The sequence below is a fragment of the Rhinoderma darwinii genome, chromosome 3 (assembly GCF_050947455.1).
Source record: "Rhinoderma darwinii isolate aRhiDar2 chromosome 3, aRhiDar2.hap1, whole genome shotgun sequence".
Classification (NCBI taxonomy): Eukaryota; Metazoa; Chordata; class Amphibia; order Anura; family Rhinodermatidae; genus Rhinoderma; species Rhinoderma darwinii.
In genome coordinates this window covers 132,025,288-132,044,317 of record NC_134689.1, presented here as the reverse complement: position 1 = coordinate 132,044,317, position 19,030 = coordinate 132,025,288, and the positions used below count along the sequence as shown (strand labels likewise).

The 19,030-nt window shown below is 43.1% G+C and overlaps 1 protein-coding gene across 2 annotated transcripts in view; it reads right to left on the bottom strand.

The window, feature by feature from the left end:
- The window catches only part of CFAP54 (cilia and flagella associated protein 54), a 360,575-nt gene that overhangs the window by 330,703 nt on the left and 10,842 nt on the right, over window positions 1-19,030 (bottom strand). For both annotated transcript variants that reach the window (XM_075856765.1, XM_075856766.1), the window contains exons 4-5: window positions 18,552-18,723; window positions 18,307-18,365 (exon numbers count right to left, since the gene is read on the bottom strand). In XM_075856765.1, the coding sequence (XP_075712880.1) occupies window positions 18,307-18,365; window positions 18,552-18,723 (231 nt within the window). The remainder of the gene's footprint in view (window positions 1-18,306; window positions 18,366-18,551; window positions 18,724-19,030) is intronic.

Genomic DNA, 19,030 nt, shown 5'->3' with positions numbered 1-19,030 from the left:
GTGAGACAGGGAGGGAGCGTGTTTACTCCCCCTTTTTTTTTCCTTCCCCCTTTCTCTCCCCTTCTTATTTCCCTCCCTTCCTCTACCGCTCTTCCCCGGTTGTACGTTTTCATCCAGTGTAGTCACATGAAACGTGGACTGCATGCCAACATTTGCACATTAGTGTACATAAGTATCTAGATCTATCATAGTATATGGTAGGTTCATAATACTTATTTGTAAAAGTACTATATGATTGATTGTTCTGCAATGTTTTAGACCAGGGGTCTCGCATGCGGCCCCTGTGTCTGTCATCTGCGGCCAGCGCGACACATAGCCGCCAGTACCGGCTCTGCTCCAAGACTCTGGCATTCCCTGACATCGCTGCCCATATATGGACAGTGTGTCAGGGTCTTCCCCAGAGCAGGAGTCCCAGTCTACGGGGGGCACTGCTGTGGCGGCATCTACGGGGGGCACTGCTGTGGCGGCATCTACGGGGGGCACTGCTGTGGCGGCATCTACGGGGGGGCACTGCTGTGGCGGCATCTACGGGGGGGGGGCACTGCTGTGGCGGCATCTACGGGGGGGCACTGCTGTGGCGGCATCTACGGGGGGGGCACTGCTGTGGCGGCATCTACGGGGGGGGCACTGCTGTGGCGGCATCTACGGGGGGGGCACTGCTGTGGCGGCATCTACGGGGGGGGCACTGCTGTGGCGGCATCTACGGGGGGGGCACTGCTGTGGCGGCATCCACCGAGGGCACTGCTGTGGCAGCATCCACCGAGGGCACTGCTGTGGCAGCATCCACCGAGGGCACTGCTGTGGCAGCATCCACCGAGGGCACTGCTGTGGCAGCATCCACCGAGGGCACTGCTGTGGCAGCATCCACCGAGGGCACTGCTGTGGCAGCATCCACCGAGGGCACTGCTGTGGCAGCATCCACCGAGGGCACTGTGGCACTACCTAAAAAGGGGCTGCCCAATCTTGACGTGTGCTAACTGAGCCGCCGGACTGCATTTAGCGACACTTAGGCCTCATTCACACGGCAGGGTTTCCCGGCCGGGTGCCGGCCGTTCATAAATCGGCCGGCACCCGGCTGCATTAGGAATAATAGACCCCTAATGGGGCTATTCACACGACCGATTTTTTGACGGCCGGCCGTCAAAAAAAATAGGACATGCTCTATCTTCGCCCGGGTACCCGGCCGCCCGGCTCCCATAAAAGTCTATGGGGCCGGGTAATACACGGCCATCACCGGGATGTGTCCCGAGTGATGGCCGGGTTTTCCGGCGCTTGCGCTCTATCTCCTCCTCCTCACAGCGCAGAGTGCATGTGAGGAGGAGGAGTTGATGCCATTCTGACGAATGGCATCGCTGTACACTGTGTGGCAGGGCCGGGGTGTACAGCAGGTGGAAGGGAGCGCTGCGCTGGCTCCCTTCCCCTGCTTGAAAAGCACCCTGGCCCGGCGACACCTTCGATGGCGCCGCTAGCAGCTGCTGCGGCTGCTACTGTAGCGACGCCACTATAGCAGAGCAGGGAGGTATCTCCCCGCTCTGCTATGTGCTAGCCGCACTTTAGCTCCTTGAAGGAGCGGAATCCCCGAAAACACGGTTGATGTCTCAGTCCATATCTGGGCAGGGACATCAGGGGAAACTCCTGAAGCGGAATCCCCAAACACATGGGGATTCCCATTCAGGAGTTGCCGCTGATGTCACTGTCCGGATCTGCCCGGCCCGGCACGGATGCAAAACTTAATGCAAACCGGCCGGGCAAAATGGACGATTTTACCGGCCGACACTCGGGCTCGGGAACGACCCGGTCGTGTGAATCCCGCCTAAAACTGGAAAGCTGGATTGTTGAAATAAGCACGTGGAGAACTCTCAAATTTTAAACCTAGCGGTATTATTATAGTAATATAGTGTTATAGTAGTTCAAATAACTAATTGATTAACAATAATTTTGTATTGTATCAAATTTGAAAGTTATGCGGCCCGACCACTTCACATTTTTTCTATATGCGGCCCACTTACCCGGCCGAGTTTGAGACCCCTGTTTTAGACAATATTACATGTGCAAACTGGAATGGACTATTTCTTACCTGCTTTTATCCCTTTTCTTTTTTCTGTAACCCTGAATTTTAATGTTTGGAAAACTTAATAAAGAATTGAAATACCAAAAAAAAAATTGCATGTTAACCTTGTTCTACAGATCAGTATGAATAAGTTGATATCAAATTTATACCGTTTTTTTTGTTTTTCTACTTTTACAAAATAAAAACTATTCTTTAACCCCTTCCCGCTCCTTGACGTACTATTACGTCATGGCAGCTGTATCGTTCGCGCTCCATGCCGTAATAGTACGTCACGGGAGTAACGGCCGTTTCGGCCGTCCTCCCGACACATACAGGAGCTGTGACGCTGCTGTCTTGTTCAGCAGCTGTCACAGCTCCTACAGCGGGGACCGATCGCTGTGTCCCCGCTGATTAACCCCTTAAAAGCCGCGTTCTATAGAGATCGCGGCTTTTTAGGGGTTAAGCTGCCATCGCCGGCCTGCTACGCGATAGCGGCCGGCGATGGTGACTATGGCAACCGGACACCAAACAATGGCGTCCGGCTATGCCATAGACGGAAGCCTAGTGGGTCCTGACAACGTCAGGACCCACTATGCTTGCTGTCAGTGAGTAGCTGACAGTTCTAATACACTGCACTACGCATGTAGTGCAGTGTATTAGAATAGCGATCAGGGCCTCCTGCCCTCAAGTCCCCTAGTGGGACAAAGTAATAAAGTAAAAAAAAAGTTAAAAAAAGATGTGTAAAAATAAGAAAATAAAAGTTTTAAAAGTAATAAAAGTAAAAGTCCCACTTTTTCCCTTATCAGTCCTTTATTATTAATAAAAATATATAAACAAACAAATAAACTATACATAATTGGTATCGCCGCGTCCGTAACGGCCTGAACTACAAAATTATTTTGTTATTTATCCCGCACGGTGAACGCCGTAAAAAAAAATATTAATAAACCGTACCACAATCACAATTGTTTGGTCACTTCACCTCCCAAAAAATGGAATAAAAAGAGATCAAAAAGTCGCATGTACCTAAAAATGTTACTGATGGAAAATACAGTTCGTTACGCAAAAAATAAGTCCTCGCACGGCTTTATTGAATGAAAAATAAAAACGTTCTGGCTCTTAGAATAAGGTAACACAAAAAGTGAATGATTGTTTACAAAACGTATTTTATTGTGCAAACGCCATAAGACATAAAAAAAACCTATAAACATCTGGTATCGCCGTGATCGTATCGCCCCGCAGAATAAAGTTAATATATCATTTATAGCGCACGGTGAACGCTGTAAAAAAAAAAAAAGTATACAAAAACAATAGTAGAATTGCTGTTTATTAGTCACCACGCCACCTAAAAATGGAATAAAAACTGATCAAAAAGCCGCATGCACCCCAAGAAAACTACAATGGATTCCTCAAGGGGTCTAGTTTCCAAATTGGGGTCACTTTTGGGGGGTTTCCAATGTTTTGGCACCACAAGACCTCTTCAAACCGGACATGGTGCCTAATAAAAAAGAGGGCTCAAAATCCGCTAGGTGCTCCTTTGCTTCGGAGGCCGGTGCTTCAGTCCATTACCGCCTGAGGGCAACATGTGGGATATTTCTCAAAACTGCAGAATCTGGGCAATAAGTATTAATTTGTGTTTCTCTGATAAATCCTTTTGTGTTATAAAAAAAATGGTATAAAAAGAGTAAATTTCACCTCTACTTTGCTCTAAATTTCTGTGAAACACCTAAAGGGTTCATAAACTTTCTAAATGCTGTTGTGAATACTTTGAGGGGTCTAGTTTCTAAAATGGGGTGTTTGATAGGGGTTTCTAATATATGGGCCCCTCAAAGCAACTTCAGAAATGAACTGGAACCTAAAAAAATAAATAAATGAGGCAATACTTCGCTTCTTACATTATACTGATAATGAGCCGTGCCCACTCCGAGATGACCCCAGTTTTGACCGTTTGTATAAACGGAGACCCCTATTAGACCGTTCCAGTGCCCGGTTTTCCCAAGCATACACCCCCGAGAAGTGTTTTTCTATTGATGAGTCCCTGGTACATTTTAAAGGGAGGGTTCAATTCCGAGAGTACCTGCCGGGTAAGAGGGCAAGGTATGGCGTGAAGATGTATAAGCTGTGCGAGAGTGCATCAGGGTATACCTACAGGTTTAGGATATATGAAGGAAAGGCCACCCCCAAACCAGACTGCATCCTGGACTACAATAGGTACATGGGAGGGATGGACTTGTCAAATCAAGTCCTGAAGCCCTACAGCGCCATGCGGTGTGGCATAAGAAGCTGGCCGGGCACATCATACAGATGGCTTTGTACAATGCGTATGTGCTACGTCGATGTGCAGGCCAGAGGGGAACTTTCCTGGAATTTCAAGATCTAATCTTTAGGGACCAGGAAGGGGGGGCACCCAGTACTTCTGGAAGCGAGGCCACACGCATCGTACCAGGCAACACTTTCCAGGAGAAGGTCCCCAAACCGGTGGAAAGGGAAAGAGTCAAAAGAGGTGCAGAGTCTGCTATAAGAGGGGGATAAGGAAGAACACAATATACCAATGTGACACGTGTCCCGAAAAACCAGGGCTCTGTATAAAAGATTGTTTTAAAATGTATCATACATCCCTTGATTTTTAATTTACCCTGATGCACTCCGCACAGCTTACCCCCCTCATCTTTCCCTTCTGAGCCCTGCCGTATGCCCAGGCAGCTGATAACAGCCACATGTAGGGTATTGTCGTACCCAGGAGAACCCACATTACAATTTAAGGGGTGTATATCTCCGGTGGCGCATGCTGGGCACACTATATTGGACACTGAAATGGCATATACATATATAAAATTGCAAATCTCACACTGCACCATCTGCTGCGCATTATCTTTTACACAATACCTGTGGGGTCAAAATGCTCACTACACCTCTAGATGAATGTCTTAAGGGGTGTAGTTTTTAAAATGGGGTCACTTCTCGGGGGTTTCAACTGTACTGGTACCTCAGGGGCTTCTGCACACATGACTTAGCACCAGAAAAGCTCCAGTAGGCCAAATGGTGGTCCTTTCCTTCTGAGCCCTCCCATGGGCCCAAACGGCAGTTTATCACCACAAATGGGGTATTGCCGCACTAAGGACAAATTGGGCAACAAAATGGGGTATGTTGTTCCTTGTGAAAATAAGAAATTTGATCAAAAATGACATCTTATTGGAAAAAATATCATTTTTTTCATTTCACAGCCCAATTCAAATAGGTGCTGTGAAAAAACTGTGCGGTCAAAATGATAACAAAAACCATAAATGAATTCCTTGAGGGGTGTAATTTCCAAAATGGGGTCACTTCTGGTGGGTTTCCATTGTTTTGATACCTCAACGCCTCTTCAAACCTGGCATGCTGCCTAAAATATATTCTAATAAAAAAGAGGCCTCAAAATGCACTAGGTGCTTCTTTGCTTCTAGGGCTTGTGTTTTAGTCCACGAGCGCAGTAGGGCCACATGTGGGACATTTCTAAAAACTGCAGAATCTGGACAATACATATTTAGTAGTGTTTCTCTGGTAAAACCTTCTCTGTTACTAAAAAAAAATTGAATAAAATTGAAATTCAGCAGAAAAAATGAAATTTGCAAATTTCATTTCCACTTTGCTTTAATTCCTGTGAAATGCCTGAAGGGTTAAAAAACTTTCTATATGCTGTTTTGAATACTTTGAGGGGTCTAGTTTTTAAAATGGGGTGTTTTATGGGGGTTTCTAATACATAGGCCCCTCAAATCCACTTCAGAACTGAACTGGCACCTTCAAAAAAAGGCTTTTGAAATTTTCTTAAGAATATGAGAAATTGCTGTTTATGTTCTAAACCTTGTAACGTCCAAGAAAAATAAAAGAATGTTCAAAAAACGATGCCAATCTAAAGTAGACATATGGGAAATGTGAACTAGTAACTATTTTGGGTGGTATAACCGTCTGTTTTGCAAGCAGATGCATTTAAATTCTGAAAAATGCTATTTTTTGTAAATTTTCTCTAAATTTTGCAATTTTTCACAAATAAAGACTGAATATATCGACCAAATTTTACCACAAACATGAAGCCCAAAGTGTCACGAGAAAACAATCTCAGAATCGCTTGGATAGGTTTAAGCATTCCGACGTTATTACCACATAAAGTGAAATATGTCAGATTTGAAAAATGGGCTCTGAGCCTTAAGGCCCAAACTAGGCTGCGTCCTTAAGGGGTTAAAACATGTTTTGTGTTGCCATATTTGGAGACCCATAGCTTTTTTTTCTTTTTCGGTCAATAGTGCTGTGTGAGGGCTTGTTTTTTGCAGGGTGCGCTGTAGCTATTAGTAGTTAACATTTTGGGCTACATGTGACTTCAAATTACTTTTTATTTCATCTTTTGGGGCAAGAAAGGTGATTTAAAAAGGACCTGTCAATAAGTCATATGCGTTGAAATGGTTAATTGACTTGAATAGCACAGTCTCCCTGATTTCATTGATGTGTTTCTTTCTTTCTTTTCCTGGATCCCCCCCCCCCCCCCCCCCGTAAGATTCCAGAGATATGGCCCACTGTTGTGTTGGCTCTTTATATGCGGATTAGCTGTGGTTAGCCAACAGGGTGGAGCGATCTTCCCTGCATCTGATGCTGACCAAGAACCACAAGGCAGCATGAGGGTAGTTCACGCCCTGTTGGCTAACTAAAGCAGAATAGCATAGAGGGAGCCAACACAACATTGGATTACATCACTGGAATGGGGGGGGTCAAGGAGAAAACAAAAACACACGGGAGTCGGGAAGATAGCGCTATTCATGTCAGCAAACTAGTTCAACTTATATGAACTAGTGGCAAATTCCGGCTTTTTTTCCTACTTTACCCACAGGGTGAGCATTGTAACGTGATATTTTAATAGTTCGGACTTTTACAGACGAAGCGATACCAATTATTATCATTTTTTATTGTTTACATTTTATATGTGAAAAACTGTGAAAGGTTTTTTTACTTTTACTAAAAAAAAAAAACTATTTTTAAAAATTGGATTGAAAATGTTGTAACTTTTTTTCTTTAGTCCCATACGAGACTTTACCATGCGGTTTATGTATCGCTAGTGCAATACACTGCAATACTTATCTATTACAGTGTATTGCTTTTTTTCTGTGCTCTACAATTAAGCCCTGCCAGAGGGCTTCACTAGGCCTCGGCTGCCATAGCAACCGCACAAATGCCCCCCAGATGCCTCAGTTTCTATTAACTGCGGCATATGAGGAGTTAAACAGCCGTTGCAGGCAGGTGTCAGCTGTATTAAACCGGCGGCACCCGCCACATATGGTGCAGGCTCAGTTGCGAAGCCCGCGCTCACACGGCCACAGCGCACATGCGCCGTACACGTACGGCGTATGTCACTAAGGGGATAATTGCCTTGTGTGCCCTCCCCCCTTCTTCATCAAGCTCTAGCGTTTGAATTGATAAATCAAATACACCGATCAGCCATAATATTAAAACAACCTGCCTAATATTGTGGTTTTATGTGCTGCCGTCTGACCAGTCGAGGCATGGACTTCACGAGACCTCTGAAAGTGTCTGGCTCCAAGATGTAAGCAGCACATCTTTTAAGTCCTGTAAGTTTCAAGATGGGGTCTCCATGGATCAAGCTTGTTTTTCCAGCACATTTAACCGATGCATGTTTGGATTGAGATCTGTGGAATTTGGAGGCCAAGTCAACACCTTGAACTCAATGTTTCTCAAACCATTCCTGAACAATTTTGCACTGTGGCAGGGTATATTATCCTTCTTAAAGAGGCCACCGCCATTAGGTAATACCGTTGCCATGAAGGGGTGTACTTGGTCTACAACAATGTTTAGGTAGGTGGTACGTGTCAGAAGTAACATCCACATGAATGCTAGTACCCAAGGTTTCCCAGAGCAACCCACTGCCTCTGCTGGCTTGCCTTCTTAATATAGTGCATCCTGGTGACATCTTTTCCCCAGGAAAGTAATGCACACGTAGCCGTCCGTCCACATGATGTAAAAGAAATCGTGATATCAGACCAGGCCACATTCTTCCAATGCTCTATGGTTCAGTTCTGATATTTACAAGCCTATTGTAGGCGCTTTCAGCAGTGGACATGGTCAGCATGGGCACTCTGACCCGTCTGCTGCTATACAGCAAGCTGCGATACACTATGTGCTCTGAAATCTTTCTATCAAAGCTAGTATTAACTTTTGCAGCAATTTGTGCTATAGTAGCTCTTCTGTTTGATCGGACCAGACAAGCTAGCCTTTGCTCAGCTGCTCACCACAATGAGCCTTGGGAGCCCATGACCCTTGGGAGCCCATAACCCTGTCACCCGATCACCGGTTGTCCTTCCTTGGACCACTTCTGGTATTCACTACCCACTGAATATCGGGAACACCCCAAAAGACCTGTTGTTTTGGAGGTGCTCCAACCTGGCCTTGTCAAAGTTGCTCAGCTTCTTATGCTTAGGCTATGTTTGTATGAAATGTTTTGCCTACGTTTGATGTGTATATCGGGAAAAAGCTCCCAACATTTACGTTAATTGTAGGCTATGACGGATTTCTAACAGTGGCATCTGTCACTATAGAATTTAATGGTAAATGTTAAACAGATATTTGGTGAACTTATATTTTTTCATTGTTTGAGTGGCGTGAGGGCTTATTTTTTGCAGGACGAGCTGTAGTTTCCATTAGCACCATTTCTTGGTACGTACAGTTTTTTTTATCACTTTTTATTTCATTCTCTTTAGAGCTATGGTGACCAAAAAACAACGATTCTGGGGTTTTATTTTTTTTTGTTTTTACGCCATTCACCATGCGAGTCAAATAATGCTATATTGTAACAGTTTGGACTTTTACGAACGCAGCGATACCAATTTTTTTTACATTGTGCTCGGGGAAAAAAAATGGGAAAAGTTTTTTTTTTTTTTTTACTTTTAATATTTTTTTTTACACTCCTGAAAATGTATCTAACTTTATTTTTAATGTTTTGTTTTTTTTTACACATTTTATTAGTTCCCCTAGGGGACTTGAACCAGCGATCATTAGATCACTGGTACAATACACTGCAATACATGTATGAGTTAAACAGCATAACTCGCTGAGCTACGCCGTTTCAGTGACTCCCATAGTAGTGAATGGCAGTTACAGAAGCAGCGTAGCATGCTAGGCTGTTTCCATAACTACTATTCAGTTCTATGGGAGTTACGGAAACAGCGTAGCTCAGCGACTTACGCCGTTTCCGTAACTCAACCATGTACGCTGTTTTCGTAGCTACCAAGTTCCGGAAACAGCATAGCTCGCAGTGCTACGCTGTTAACGTAACTCCCATTCTCTTCTAGGGGAGTAACAGAAACAGCATAGCTCAGCGAACGCTCTGCTATTTCCGTAACTCCCGACCACCTAACCAGGAGGGGGCCGGGAGACAGTGGAGACAAGCAAGCTATAACAGCGTTTAGGGGCCCCGTTCTAGAGATAGGTGCGGGTCCCAGAGGTGGGACCCCCATCTATCTAACATTTATGACAGATCCTGTGGATGTCATAAATGTCCTTCACGTGAAAACCCTTATAAATACCGCGGTCGCTATTGACTGCTTCATTTAACTAATTAGACAGCCAGGAACAACGCCATCGCTGTTCCTGGCCGTTAGAGCAGCGTGTCAGCTGTAAAACACAGCTCACACCTGCAGTGTATTGAGCGTGCTCAGCGCGTGAGCCTGCTTCACTACAAACATCATCCCCGCCCACTCCATGATGTGCCGGCACATCATGGGTCGGGAAGGGGTTAAGTAAGAAGGGGTCAGCGGTCCCTTGACTGCCGACTATAAGATGCAGGGACTTTTTAGCAAGATTTATTCTTGCTAAAATCTGCGTCTTATAATCCGAAAAATACGGTAAGTATCTGTTAAATGAATACCATTATAGTCAAACGGGTGACAGTTGCCAAAGTTGGACATTCGTCACAGCCCACGTTTAACATATCCATCACCCATAATCTATAATGGTATGCATTTATCATAGGGCTGGACAATTAAAATCGAAGAAAAAAAAAAAAAAAAAAAAAAAAAACACAAAACCGAAATTTAGCTAAATTAATCAACGTCATCTTGTGAATTTCGGTTTTATAAATTATTTTTTCTTCTCCACTCGTCGTTTGAACGGGGTTAGGCGAGTATGTATATTATTATTTTTATCAGACACTATTGGGGATGTGGGGGCTGCTATGGAGGCATTATACAACAGGGTGCCAGCCATGGGGCATTATACTGTGTGAGGGCAGCTATGGGGGCATTATACTGTGTAGAGGGCAGCTTATACTGAGGGAGGGCAGTTATGGGGCATTATACGGTGTGGAAGGCTGTTATGGGGGGCATTATACTGTTTGGGGGCAACTATGGGGGCATTATACTGTGTGGAAGTCAGTTATGAGGCATTACACAGTGTAGAGGCAGCTATTGGGGCATTATATTGTGGGTGGGCAGTTATGGGGCATTATTTTGTGTTGAAGGCAGTTATGGGGGGCATTATACTGTGTAGAGGGCAGCTTATACTGTGGAAGGCAGTTATGGGGGCATTATACTGTTTGGGGGCAGCTATGGGGCAATATAGTGAGTGGGGGCAGTGTCAGGGGGTATATTATATATATAGTATACAGCAGGCTCATGGGATAAATATTAATTCAATGGCGTAGAATGCAAATAGGGGGCCTGGCATGCAAAAAGGTGTGTGGCCTAAATAATAGTTATCGAGGTTACATGTTCAATTAATTGGGATTTTAATTTAGGCCATAATCGCCCAGCCCTAATTTAACGTATACGTCATAAAAGGCTATTGAAAAGCCCATGACATATACGCAAAACGTACACCTGTGATGTATTCCATTCAGTAGCATACGTCACCCATGGGCTCCCATGTTAAAAAACGAATACCAGGGCGGAGTCTGGCCGCTGAACTGAACGGCCGCTTTCTGCTGAGCTCCCACTACTGCACAGTAGTGCCTATTAGAAAGGAGAGCAGAAACATCGTACTGCACATGCGCCAAGAAAAGGGAAGCGCGCGTGTTACGTTGCCTGGCCCCGGTCAATCAATGTAAGAAGGGAGAGAGGAGGGTTGAACTGGGGAGCGACATAGGAGCATTTAGGGGCAACGGTGATACCCTCGTTGCACCTAAATGCTCATTAGCATAAAGTTAATAAAACGGATTTCTCTACAAAGGAGGCAGTAAGCAGAAATTGAAAATAAACGCTAGAAACAGGTTAGTCTCCTCTGCAATACGCGGTTACTAGTTTAATATGGACATTCTGGTGACAGACTCCCTTTAAGTTTCGAGGTATACCAGAGGACGTCCTCCCACCCAACCTAGCTCACACAACTCTTTCAACTGCTACTCCCATCCTGCTCTGCTTTGGATAGAGTGAATAGAATCCCCAAACCCAAAACTGCTCTGGAATCTGCACCACGTGATGTGCTTGCAAGCAACCACTTTTACCAGATTAAAGAAAAGCTTCTGGCGGAATGTAGGAGGAAAAGTGCTCCTCCAGCTCCATATGAGAAGGTATCCATGTTTCCAGACCTCTCATCAACCACTCTGCCAATGCCCTGTGGATATTATCCAGTTACCTCATCTCCTCGCAATGCCAACATCAAATACATGTGGGGTTTTCCGACAAAACTTTTCAACACCTGTAATGGAGCCTCATACACTGTCACATCTGTTGATGATGGAATATCTCTTCTGAAAAAATGAACCATTATTGCGGAGACTGCATATTATTCTCAACATTCAGGATCCCCAGCTCATATCCAACATTAATGGACAGTCGTGGGTAGAAACGGTCGCCATTCTTGAATGCATTCACATTCTTTCCTTGGCTAGCCGCTAATTCAGCCTTTCCATATACATATTGTAGCCCATTATTTGCTATAGCTGTTGTTATTTTCCCCCCCACTTCTCACCTGTAGTGCGTATGACGCCTAGTGAATACTACCTTTTTTTGTTATATGGTCATATTGTATTTGTATACCTGTTTTTGTTATGTACCTGAATGTATTGTATGCCTTCTGCATACACCTTACTGGCAATTACGGCTTCTGTTGTACCACGTTTTTCGTTGTGGGGCCCATGACGGTCGCCGAGCATTTTTTTCTTTAGACCTATGCCGATTTCTATTGCCTCTTTTTCATGTGACGGGCCTAAATAGTCTGCTTAAACGCAGTATGCTCTGGAGGGAACACACTGTGATCTATTTTTATGCTCAGGAAACTTATTTCCTTCATAGCAAACATCCGAAAACTACCCATTCCAAATTTCCTCATGTTTTTTTGGCTTCAGATAGGGAAAAAGAAAAGATGGAACGGGAACATTTTTGCACCTTATTAGATCTGCAGAACTAGCTCGAACCGCTTCTCTGCTTCTTGCTTTAGATACAGAGAAGGGGTTTGACCGTATTCAGAGTTTTGTTTTTTTTTAGAGGCGACATTTTGCAAAGTTCCGTTTCTCTGGACCCATTAAATCTGCTATATTAGCACTATATTCGGCCCCTTTCACAAGGGTTTTTACATCTGGATGCATTTCCAAATCTTTTCGCATTATGAATGGGACGCGTCAGGCTTGCACCCGGTTGCCTCTCATCTTTGCGCTTATAATGGAGTCTTTGGCGGAATTGGTCAGAACTACCCCTGGCATACAAGGAATTATAGTGGGACAACATGAACACAAAATTGGGCTTTATGCAGACTATATGATCCTGGCAGTGACAAACCAAGTCACCTCTATACAATGTGCTCTAGCCGTTTTGAATGACTTTGGTCGAGTCTCCTATTATAAAAATGAATAATATGAAGTCCCTACTCCTTAAAGAGACTCTGTCACCACATTATAAGTGCCCTATCCCCTACATAAGGAGATGGGCGCTATAATGTAGTTGACAGCAGTGCTTTTTATTTAGAAAAACTATCTATTTTTACCACGTTAGGAGCGATTTTAGCTTTATGCTAATTGGTTTCTTAATGCCCAACTGGGCGTGTTTTTACTTTAGACCAAGTGGGCGTTGTACAGAAGAGTGTATGAGGCTGACCAATCAGAGTCATGCACTTCTCCCCATTCATTTAGTCAGCGCATAGGGATCCTGCTAGATCAGTATGTGCTGTCTTATACTGACACATTAACGTTACTGAAGTGTTTAGACAGTGAATATACATTCCTTCCAGCCAGGACGAGATCACGCTGTAAATGACAGGTTACAGCGAGATTACACTTTGCTCTGTTGTAAGTACCACAGAAACGTTAACGAAGTGTCGGGATTGTGAATAGACATCCCGTCCTGGCTGGAAGGAATGTCTATTCACTGTCTAAATACTTCATTAACGTTAATATGTCAGTATAAGACAGCACATAGCGAACAACGCAGTGTCACTATGCGCGGAGTAAATGAATGGAGAGAAGTGTATGACGCCGATTGGTCAGAGTCATACACTCCTCTGTACAATGCCCACTTGGTCTAAAGTAAAAACACGCCCAGTTGGGCATTAAGAAAGTAATTAGGATAAAGCTAATATCGCTCCTAACGTGGTAAAAATAGATAGTTTATCTAAATAAAAAGCACTGCTGTCACCTACATTATAGCGCCCATCTCCTTATGTAGGAGATGGGGCACTTATGTGGTGACAGAGTCTCTTTAACATAGGTATAGATCCGTGCACTAAAAATACTATAGACACTTTCTTTCCCTCTCAATTGAGTGACTAGTATCCCTTATTTAGGTATCTCTTTAACAAGCCCGTCCTCTCCGACGTTTGCAAAATACTTTACTCCATTACTATCCTCTATCCCGAAACTCTTAGCAAGTTTTCGCAAACCTTTTATCTCGTGGGCCAGACAAAAAACGGTACTCAAAATTATGATCCTCCCGCACATTTTATATCTATTTAGGACTTTGCCTGTCCCTATCCCCATGTCCTTTCTTACTAAGCTTCAATCCCTCTTGAATAGATATATCTGGGGGGGATCCCATGTAAGAATCGATTTCTCCACAATTTCTAAACCATATGCGCTTGGTGACATGGGAGCTCAGGACATTAAAAAGGTATTATTATGCCGCTGTTTTGGACCAGCTTAAAGAGGCTCTGTCACCACATTATAAGTGGCCTATATTGTACATTATGTGATCGGCGCTGTAATGTAGATTACAGCAGTGTTTTTTATTTAGAAAAACAATCATTTTTGACGGAGTTATGACCTATATTAGCTTTTTGCTAATGAGTTTCTTAATGAACAACTGGGCGTGTTTTACTTTTTGGCCATTACCTCCAGCCAGGACGTGATGTGTATTCAGAATCCAGACACTTCGCTAATACAATCCCGACACTACAGCACAGCAAGCCTAATCTCACGAGATTACACTGTAAACTGTGATTTCGAACGAGATTACGCTTGCTGTGCTGCAGTGTCAGGATTCTGAATACACATCACGTCCTGGCTGGAGGCAATGTATATTCATTGTCAGGACACTGCAGTAACGTTATAGTGTGTTTATGTGGCTGCACATAGCGATATAGCTATATCGCTATGCGCTGTGTAAATGAATGGGGAGAAGTGTATGACGCTGATTGGTCAGCGTCATACACTCCTCTGTACAACGCCCACTTGGCCAAAAAGTAAAACACACCCAGTTTTTCATTAAGAAACTCATTAGCATAAAGCGAATATAGGTCATAACTCCGTCAAAAATGATAGTGTTTCTAAATAAAAAACACTGCACAGCGCCGATCACATCATGTAAAAGATAGGCACATTATAAGTGGTGACAGAGCCTCTTTAAACATTGGTGGCCCTCCACACATAAACGTTGGGTCTCTATAGAATAGGTGCATTTGAAAGACCCTTTAGTTTCCCTATTGCACCCGCAGAACATACCTCCTTGTACATTCTTCACCACAGCTAGCCAGCATTAGAGCGGCAGTACAGGCGTGGTTGTATCTTGTATCCGTGAGGTCTTCGGACTCTTCTGGCATGATGCCAGTCTCGGTTCTACCCTTAAGATGCCTAAACAAGCTTATTCCCCAAGTTGATCTCTCTACATGGGAGTCTTTGGGTAATAAGAAAGTAGGAGACATTTATGAAAATGGAGCACTGTCTGATTTCTCTATGCTAAAAACTAAATTCAAGATTCAGGATGTTGACTTTTCTAAATTCCTTAGAGTCAGACATGCTTTAATGCCTATAGAGATCACTACTCCTATTTTTCGCAAAGTTGCGTTTGTTTTTTGTTCATTATCCCTGATACACAAAGGGAATTTCCACTTTTTACAATTACTTTTTTTGCACCTGCCTCACTAGACAAATCTTCACACATGCTCACCTGGGAACAGGACTTTAATAAACATTTTTCTATGGTAGATTGGAAGCATGCTCTTTCCTGGGTTAAAAGAACAAAAACAAAAGTCTCATGGACTGTTGGGAGTCTGCACAAAAACTGTTCCTTCGTTGGTATTATACCCCAGTTAAATTTACAAAAATGCATAGCACATATCCTGAGACTTGTTGGAGAGGTGGTGGCCATAAGGGAACTTACTTCCATATGTGGTGGTCGTGACAGGTAATCAGGTCTCTGTGGGCCTCAATATTTACTTTCATACATACAGTAACCAAACACCTGATTCCACCTAACCCAGCATTAGCACTATGCTTCTTGGAAGCAAACCACCAAAGATCTTGCAGTGGCCATTAGTCACATAATACTTGCTATGTGTTTGGTTATTGCTCGACATTGGAAATCCACTGTGACTCCCTTGCTACAGGAGGTCATTACCGCAATATCCCATTCCTGTAAGATGAAGCAGTTATGTTGTGCTAGATTTCCTAGGGTTCATTCGGATTTGACAGTATGGCTTCAGTGGGCTCCAAGCTATTGTTTCCATTATAGTCATTCATGGGAATTTGTTATGACCATGCTTAATTGGTTATTCATGTGAAAGTGTTCTTTTGCTATCCTTCCTACATTAATAAATGCCAGATGTATATACACTTTATTTTTGGACTATAAGACGCACCTGACTATAAGACGACGCACCCAGGTTTTAGACAACAAAAAAAAAAATTATTTTATATTTTACAACTTTAGAAAAAAAACAAAAAAAAACAAAAACGTATGTTTACATTTTTTCCTTGATTGAGCGGTGTGAGGGCTTATTTTTTGCGGGACGAGCTGTCGTTTTTATTGGCACCATTTTTGGTACATCCGGTTTTTTAGCACTTTTTATTTCATTTTTTTTATCACAAAGGTGACCAAAAAACAATGATTCTGGTGTTTTACATTATTTTTTATTTTTTTTACGCCGTTCAAGTTAAATAGTGGTATATTGTAATAGTTCGGACTTTATAGACAAACTACTATGCTTACTATGTGCTGTAGCGGCCACGGACCACCGCTCCTACTCACCCCTCGGCTTTGTCCCGTAGGGTGCAGGCGCACACTCGTCCCCGTCCTTAAAGGCACATTCATTTTTTTTATTAATTAGCCCTAATCCCTCTGGACTATAAAAGGGGTCCTCCCCTTTCACTCCCTGCCTGTGCGTTGTTTGTAATTCCCATGTTACTCTTTCCAAATGGTCTCGTAGTGTAGTCCTGTTCCCAAGTGCTCCAGTGCCCTACTGCTTGTTCCTGTATCCTGTGCTGTGTTGGTCCCTGAGCCCTATCCAGTGTTGGAGTCGTGTTCTGCCATTGGTTACGTCTGCTGTCGTACACCACGTCTGGTGTCATCTACCACGCCTGATATCCTCCACCACGTGTGACATTCTCTGCCGTCTAAAGTTCCATCTGTGCCTAGCTACTGCGACTGTCTGGACTATTCAGGTACTTGTGTGCTGGACTTTGGATTTATTGGGTACTCTGTTATTTGGCCAGCTGCCTCCCCGCCACAGCGGTGCAGCCCAGTGGGTCCACATACCCATAGATCGTGACATGTGACTTATTAACATTGTTGTTTGTATTGTAAAAATGTAATAGAAATCTAATTTAGTAAAAAAACTAAATACTGTGCACGGTATACTTTTTTTGAGAGATTCCTTGGGATGGAAAAGTGTAGTCCACCACGCCATTACATCTTGCGGGAAAAAAAAAAATATGTGCCGACATATACCAGCCTGACAGAGGCCAAAAGGCCTTTACCAACGTAGGCGTTAAATGCAGGGCCTTACCCCCAATACATCATCTTGAAGAATTGCCAGTTCACTTGCTGCCTAATATATCCCACCCCTTTTCAGATGCCATTGTAACCAGATATTCAATGTTATTCACTTTGCCTGTCATTGGTTTTAATCTTATGGCTGAATGGTCTATATAAAACATGACACTTTTCTATAGCCCGAACATCAGATTTGTTCGTGTACAATGCTGGATAGCCTCTGTAAATCTCTGCATATGTGACGTTACTTTGGCATTATTCGTAGACTAAAAACAATCGCCCACTGAGCTGCTTCAGCGCCATGAATTATTAAATTCGCTCAGCTCTTATGCTAGTGACTGTCTATAATCTAACCGCTATGCATGTATAGCCCTTTTTTTTTTTCTTTGTTTTCTTCAACACAGTTCCCCATAGCTGTATTTCCCTGCATCTGGTTATTCCCTCTCCAATTTACTTAAAGTGTACTTACACTTTGAGATGACTTTTCAGAATAAGCTGTCATATGTGTGTACATGAGTAACGCTATTTTTGGCCATTTTATGACTTGCATTCTGCATTTTTTTAGCAGTTTTCCCCTTCGCAGGCTCGATTTCTAATTTTCAGTTTTCTCTGAATTAGTGAGTATGGCTATCATGTTTGCCATACACTGCACACATAAGAGAGCAGGATTCTTCTCTTGTTCTATCTCTACCTATAACATATATAGAAACCTCAGAAAAATTGAGGACATTATACAGCAGTAATGAGGAATGTAACTAAGAATTCAGCACTGGGGTGAAATAGAACACTTACTAGGAAGCGGCACCAGCCTCTCTGTGTATATCTCTCTCTGCCTCCTCTCACTCTGCTCCTGCGCCCACCTCCCCCTCCCCATAGACTTCTATGGGAAGAAGTAAACTGAAGCTTCAGTGAGCTGAGAATCTGTCTCGTCTTGAGGAGACCAGAGGTAAATTCAGGGTGAGTGAACAGTTAGGAGGGGGGAGCTTGATAAGTAGAGAAAGAGGCATTTTTCTCCAAGATATTCGCTTGTACTTAGCTGCTATGATAATTTTACAAGCTATTGATCTACTGATTACATCTTACCTGTGATGAATGCCCCAATGCCATTAAATGTCTGCAAATTGTGTATATGTGCAGACTTCCTGAATGAAAGTAAAAAATAAAAACATCAAAAGGTCAGCAAACATATAAAATATCACAACATAGCATACTACAACAACTAATTGTATACAAACACTGACAGTGGGTATTTTAGTATTCAGGAATGCTGTAATAATTGAAAATGAGCCTTTAGTCACCAATTAATGTATTGCTTTACATGTGCATACCGTTATAAATTAACCAGCAGAGAAGTTCTTGTGGGAGGACAACTTGCATAATAAGCTGAAGAAAAGACAGTATATTCAGGCATTTCTTCACCGATTCTGGATTTCTGAGATTGGCATCACTGGTCTTTACCAACTGGTACATGCAAATAGATCTTCCTTGCAGGGCATGGAACTGAAATGTAGGCATATTTTATGTAAAATAGAAAAGCATTGTAAGAAGATTTTTTTGCTGTTGCAGATTCTTTTGTTTACACTTCATCTAAGCCCTTATCTAGAATACAATTCAAGTTGATAAAAATTTTACTAGTCCATACTTTCCAAAATTTAATATATTCTATGTGAAATGGGCCATTGCTACTTGGGAATAGGTCTGCAATTGATTCTGGAATTCAATATGTTTAAAACGTCTGAAATTCCAAACAGATATTTGACTATTCCTTTAAAGGGGGTTTTCCGGTACTTTGATATTGGTGGCCCCT